We start from the raw sequence: 6871 nt of genomic DNA, 5'->3' as shown, positions 1-6871 counted from the left end.
ACCCCCAAACAGATGGCCCATTATCACCCATTGTTTCCAATGGGAGCCAATAGAGGCTATATTTGAGGGTCCATAACCTGGGGCTCCCTGAACCAAACTGCATGAAACTTGGGGGGCATAATCAGGACAGTATTCAGAAGATACTCTGAAATTGTCATGCCGGTACCTTTAAAAATGCGCCCCCTGCAGGCACCCCAGGAATTCCCCCATTGAAAGCAATTGAAAAAATTCAATGCAAACCACAGAATCTTGGGCAAATTTCTGGGGGTGCCTGCAGGGGGTGCATTTTTAAAGGTAACAGCATGAAAATTTTAGGGTATCTTCTGAATACTGTCCTGATGATGCCCCCCAAGTTTGGTGCAGTTTGGTTCAGGGGGGGCCAGGTCATGGACCCTCAGATAGCCCCTATCTTCCATTGGCTCCCATTGGAAACAATGGGTGATATGGGTCACCTGCCGATACCTTTAAAAATGCGCCCCCTGCAGGCCAAAACGTGAAAAAACCAGCAAAAAAATAAAAACGCATCCGAGAATCTCGGATGTCACCGCAAATTCGGGTGTATCCGAGCCTGGCAGGCTTGGATGTGGGGGGATCCAACCCCATACACCCGAACTGGACCCGAATCCAAACAGGGGCTGAATTTTTTCCCCATTTACCAACCCTACGGCAGTGATCCTAGAAGTTCCTACTTCTGGGAAGCTGACCAGAGCAACAGCTGTTCCTTACCATCTCTTCCCCACACAGCGAGGGACCGTGGAACCGGGAAGAACTCCTGGAGTATTTCATGCGGGCCTGCGCCATCTTCTCCAAACTGTTCCTGGCAAATAGTAATTTCCACGGTGACTAATCACATCTGCCACCTTCTGTGACAGCTGCAGCGGTTTTGTGAGCATACAGACCTCCTCTCCTCTCCTCTCCTCTCCCCCCATCCCAACCCTAAATCCTGTTCCTTACAGTGGCAAGGAGAGTGCAGCTGGTAATCTGGGAGCTCTAATGGGGAGCCCAGGATGGAGTAGCCCTAAAGGTGGAATGGGAGGCCGAGGGGGGGGGATGTTGGTGAACCCCACATTATAATGTTATGCAGACTGTCTACAAAGAACCTGACCCATTCCTCTGCCACAGTTATGCCAAGCTATGCCAATGGTTCACTGGGCCATTTGCTGAGGCACAAAGCTAGATTTTTATAATTTTATTTTAAAAAAGGAAAGGTTTTAATAAGCAGTCCTTTAGTAACACAGTGAACAGAATATAGGAAGCTGAATTGAGTACAGTAGAAAACCAAAGGAAGATTCAAGCTTACTTACTAAAAGATAGTTGGTAGCAAACAGTTCTTGAATCCACGAATAAAGTTCCTGAAGCAAAAGATTACAGGCAAGGCTGGGTTAGAGCAGAGGTGGGATCCAGCAGGTTCTCATCAGTTCCCAAGAGTGGGTTACTAATTATTTGTGTGTGCCGAGAGGGGGTTACTAATTGGGTCTGCTTTTCCGTTAGAAATTCCATTTGGTCCCAAAATCATAAAGTCCTGTTGTTTCCTATGTGGCTGGTTAGCGAAGGTAGAAAACAGGATAATTCTCCCTGTTGGGCTGTTTTAAAAACATGTTTTAGAAATATGGTAAAGTTCCTTGTTTAAGGAAAGTATCCTTCTTTTGATTTCTAGAAACAAAACTGGCATTTGAAAGTATTAAGAATTTGGATAAAAGCAGTCAGCTACTTCGAGCAGTTAAAGTTGCTTCTGTTGACAGTAGACTCCATAGGACTTGCTATAATGAGCGCTTCTAGAAATTTCTCCTGGACAAGAAAGATACCAGCTGGAAATTAGGAATTTTTTTTTACAGTAAGAGTTTTTTACAGTCACAGAGAAATTATTAATGCCCCACCCCCGTCGTGCCCTGCCCAGCCCCATTGGCGCTACGCCACTGATTGAATCCCACCACCCTGGGAACCTGTTACTAAAATTTTTGGATCCCACCACTGGGTTAGAGTATCAAAGATTCAAGCATTAATAAGAGTCAAAAGTAAAAATGACCATTGGCCTAACTGAACTAATGTATGGCCTGAAGCAATTACTCGTCTAATTTGGAACTGGCCAATAAAAGTACGGAAACCAAAGAAGAATTGAGAAGGAGAGGACTCTGCCCACCCCCCACCCGGATAACTTCTTAATTGGGACTTTAACTAGGCAATACAAGCTGGTCTTTAAAATAATGAGTTGTAGCCATGGCAAAAGATAACGGGTTGGAACGGCCTTGAACGGCATGGCTCCAAAAGGCCCAAGTAAACCACCTGTGGAATTTCAGCAAAACAGCTTTTGATGGGAAGAGTTACAAAAAGATGGGATTTTTTTTTCTAAGATAGCTCTGAATGACAAAATGGAGTCTGTTCGGTTGCAGGAAGTGTCTTAGCAAAAGTTCAGTTTTTCTACACGGTCTGCCTCTAGTTCTCTAGAAACAACCCCCAGACCCCTTCTGGGCTTCAGAACCATTTATATTTTCCTCTGTACCCATGAGGACTAGATGCTTGAGTCAGGTCGATTCCGCACTTGCGTTGTCGACCTAAGTTCGAGCTGCGTTCGAGCTAAATGCTCCGCACAACCACTGGGATCGACGTGGTTTTGTACCAGCTTCGCCCCGTGCAACGGTCAAATTTTCAGCTCCAGTTGGGAACTACTACTTTTTCAGGGAACCACGCTCGAACTCAGCTCGATTCCAGTAAAGTGCGGAATCTCTGGTGCCAGGAGTCTCCCTTTCAGCCAATCACAGCTGAGGGTTTCGGGCATGCGTACAGCTGGCCAATCACAAAACGCCACCTTCGTCCCTCCATTCCTGTTGCAGTTTTTTTAATAAAGCGTGTGGGGATAGACGGAACATGGCCGTAGAACAGTAGCCAATCAGAACGGAGCGGCGAAGAGGCACAGGATTATTCCGCCCTCTGAGCTGGGATCAAGCTGGTTGCAGTGGGGAACAACAATGGCTTCGACCTAGGTTAGTACCCTTCTCAGGGAACTGGGTCGAACCTATTTTACTCGTGTGCGGAATTGCCCATAGAGTCCTGGGCTGTGTGGTAGCACAATATGGAAGGCTCCAATATCCCAGTCTCCCAGCAGTGGTGGTGGTGATGATGGAAAGCTGTCAAGTTAAAGTGTTCCATGGGGGTTTCAAGGCAAAGGAGGATCAGAGGTAGTTTGCCACTGACTGCTGCTGTGTAAGGACCCTGGACTTCCTTGGTGGTCTCCCATCCAAGTCCTAAACCAGTGCTGATACAACTTAGCTTGAGATCTGATAAGCTTGGGCTAGGCAGGCCCATCCAGGTCTGGAGAAACAACCATCAGAGGGGGTTTGTCACTGCCTGCCTCTGGACTTCCTTGGTGGTGTCCCATTCAGAGGTGGGATCCAGCAGGTTCTCACAGGTTCCCGAGAGTAGGTTACTAATTATTTGTGTGTGCCGAGAGGGGGTGACTAATGGGTGGTTTTGCCACGTGATTTTTGTCTTAGTTACGCCCCTCCTCTCAGCAGTAGCGCGCAGAACTTGAAGCAGTCTAGCAGGAGGTGCACCGGGGTGCGTGGCAACCTGCGCCTGCGTGCATTCGTTTCCCGCCCAAGGACCGGTGCAGCGGCTGCGTCCTTGCCAAGCCCTGCCCAGGAATGCCCCGCCCCTGGAATGCCTGGCCATGCCCCTGTTATGCCCCGCCCAGCCCCATTGGCGCTACGCCACAGTTTGAATCCCACCACCATGGGAACCTGTTACTAAAATTTTTGGATCCCACCACTGCTCCCATTCAAATACTGACTCGACCCGACCCTGCTCAGCTTCCGAGATCTGACACGATCTGGCTAGCAGGGCGCTTTCCCCATTAGAAGACCTGTCGTTGCCTGTGCCAAAAAAGGCTTTCCCTCTTCCGAAGGACTGGCTGCCTAGCTGAGCTGGAGGAAGGAGCGCAGCGCCTCCCCCTCAGCCAACTTCTAAAAACCTCAGCTTCCTCTCTTTCAAAGCTAAAAACAGAGATTCCCAGAACTAAAGGGCTACCGTGCTACTAGGAACCTGCTCTTACGATTGAGAACATGATTGTCGAGGTGGGGGGGTCTAGTCTGAGGTTAAAACGTGCTCAGCGTGTCCCAGAAGTTAAGGATGCAATGCAATGAACTAACTGTGATGCTGACCCTGGACATTCTTTGTCCTTCTAGCTCTGGGGAGTCTCCAAGCAAGGATACCGGTGCCGGGGTAAGCATGCCCCCTATTGGACACAAAGGGCACTGCAGGCACTGCAGGCGTCAAGAAAACCTATTTTTAAACTCGATTGCTTCTCCCAGAACAGTGATGGCGAACCTTTTCGAGACTGAGTGCCCAAATTGCAACCCAATACCAGAGGTGGGATCCAGCAGGTTCTCACCAGTTCCCGAGAGTGGGTTACTAATTATTTGTGTGTGCCGAGAGGGGGTTACTAATTGGGTCCGCTTTTCCGTTAGAAATTCCATTAGGTCCAAAAATCATAACGTCCTGTTGTTTCCTATGTGGCTGGTTGGCGAAGGTAGAAAACGGGATAATTATCTCTATTGGGCTGTTTTAAAAACATGTTTTAGAAATATGGTAAAGTTCCTTGTTTAAGGAAAGGATCCTTCTTTTGATTTCTAGAAACAAAATTAAGTATTTGAAAGTATTAAGTATTTGACAGGCAGTCAATTAAAGAAGAAGTAGTTGTTTCTGTTGGCAGTAGACGATAGGACTTGCTAGAATGAGTTTAAATTATGGACAGAAAGATACCATCTGGAAATTAGGAACTTTTTTTTTTACAGTAAGAGCTTTTTACAGTAACAGATAAATTATTAATGCCCCGCCCCGGAATGCCCAGCCACGCCTCATCGTGCCCCGCCCAGCCCCATTGGCGCTATGCCACTGTTTGAATCCCACCACCATGGGAACCTGTTACTAAAATGTTTGGATCCCACCAATGCTCAAAACCCACTTATTTATCGCAAAGCGCCAACACGGCAATTGAACCCGAATACTGAGGTTTTCGTTTAGAAAAAACAGTTGGCTCCGAGGCGCATGTTACTCGGGAGTAAGCTTGGTGAAGCAATCGTGCAACGCTTCGAATGGGTGAATCACAACCCGACGAGGGTTTACTCAGAAGCAAGCCCCATTGCCAGCAACCAAGCTTACTACCAAGTAAAGGATCATGCCCAGGCCAGCCTAGGTGTTTGTGTGGGGGTTCCCCCCCCCATGATGAACTCTGTGCCCACATGCCCACAGAGAGGGCTCTGAGTGCCATCTCTGGCACCCGTGCCATAGGTTCGCCATCGCTGTCCCAGAGATTCATGTCCGTTTACCACACACATTTTATTTTATTTGTTATTATATTTACATAATAACTGGCTTTGTAGGCTCAAGGCCGTTTCTAACGTTTTAAAATACATTCACAAACAAAAAAAACATAAACAGCAACAATTCCAAACCCAGATGGCTAATAAGATCAGATTGCATTGAAATAAAACAATAACCCCGCCGATGTGAAAAATAGAGGGGAGGAGAAGAGGGGTGGTACAGCCATCGCTGCCTCAATCATGAGTCTGAGGGGACACCTGTGTCTTACAGGCTCTGTTGAATTTCGTCAGGTCCCGCAGAGCGTTTCACCAGGGACCACCGTTAGATTGGTATTTGCTGACTACAGCATATACCAAGGGACAAAGAGGTGGTCTTGCTGATACGATGGCTCCAGACAGTGGCCAACCTATGGCACTCCAGATGTTCACGAACTACAATTCCCAATTGGCCATGCTGGCAGGGGCTGATGGGATTTGCAGTCCATGAACATCTGGAGAGCCACAGGTTGCAGTCCCCTGGTTTATAGAAAGCGAGTGAGGTCTGTCGGGGCTTTTGTGCCCAGAGGTGGGATCCAGCAGGTTCTCACAGGTTCCCGAGAGTAGGTTACTCATTATTTGTGTGTGCCGAGAGGGGGTTACTAATTGGGGATTTTGCCACGTGATTTTTGCCTTAGTTACGCCCCTCCTCTCAGCAGTAGCGCGCAGAACTTGAAGCATAGCAGGAGGTGCACCGGGGTGCGTGGCAGCCTGCGCCTGCGTGCATTCGTTGGTGGGGGGGGGGGGGGGTGGGGGGGGGGGGGGGTGGGGGGGGGGGGGGGTGGGGGGGGGGGGGGGTGGGGGGGGGGGGGGGTGGGGGGGGGGGGGGGTGGGGGGGGGGGGGGGTGGGGGGGGGGGGGGGTGGGGGGGGGGGGGGGTGGGGGGGGGGGGGGGTGGGGGGGGGGGGGGGTGGGGGGGGGGGGGGGTGGGGGGGGGGGGGGGTGGGGGGGGGGGGGGGTGGGGGGGGGGGGGGGTGGGGGGGGGGGGGGGTGGGGGGGGGGGGGGGTGGGGGGGGGGGGGGGTGGGGGGGGGGGGGGGTGGGGGGGGGGGGGGGTGGGGGGGGGGGGGGGTGGGGGGGGGGGGGGGTGGGGGGGGGGGGGGGTGGGGGGGGGGGGGGGTGGGGGGGGGGGGGGGTGGGGGGGGGGGGGGGTGGGGGGGGGGGGGGGTGGGGGGGGGGGGGGGTGGGGGGGGGGGGGGGTGGGGGGGGGGGGGGGTGGGGGGGGGGGGGGGTGGGGGGGGGGGGGGGTGGGGGGGGGGGGGGGTGGGGGGGGGGGGGGGTGGGGGGGGGGGGGGGTGGGGGGGGGGGGGGGTGGGGGGGGGGGGGGGTGGGGGGGGGGGGGGGTGGGGGGGGGGGGGGGTGGGGGGGGGGGGGGGTGGGGGGGGGGGGGGGTGGGGGGGGGGGGGGGTGGGGGGGGGGGGGGGTGGGGGGGGGGGGGGGTGGGGGGGGGGGGGGGTGGGGGGGGGGGGGGGTGGGGGGGGGGGGGGGTGGGGGGGGGGGGGGGTGGGGGGGGGGGGGG

At 53.2% G+C, this 6871-nt stretch overlaps 1 protein-coding gene across 1 annotated transcript in view; it reads left to right on the top strand.

Moving 5' to 3' along the window:
• The window catches only part of RASGRP4 (RAS guanyl releasing protein 4), a 35197-nt gene extending 29553 nt beyond the window's left edge, over positions 1 to 5644 (top strand). Inside the window, 4 exon segments of the mRNA XM_048501732.1 lie at positions 745 to 839; positions 842 to 885; positions 4182 to 4218; positions 5610 to 5644. Coding sequence (XP_048357689.1) covers positions 745 to 839; positions 842 to 885; positions 4182 to 4218; positions 5610 to 5644 — 211 coding nt within the window.
• Positions 5645 to 6871: the final 1227 nt, after the last annotated feature.

The sequence above is a fragment of the Sphaerodactylus townsendi genome, linkage group LG06 (assembly GCF_021028975.2).
Source record: "Sphaerodactylus townsendi isolate TG3544 linkage group LG06, MPM_Stown_v2.3, whole genome shotgun sequence".
NCBI lineage: Eukaryota > Metazoa > Chordata > Lepidosauria > Squamata > Sphaerodactylidae > Sphaerodactylus > Sphaerodactylus townsendi.
This window is presented reverse-complemented; position numbering and strand designations above follow the sequence as displayed.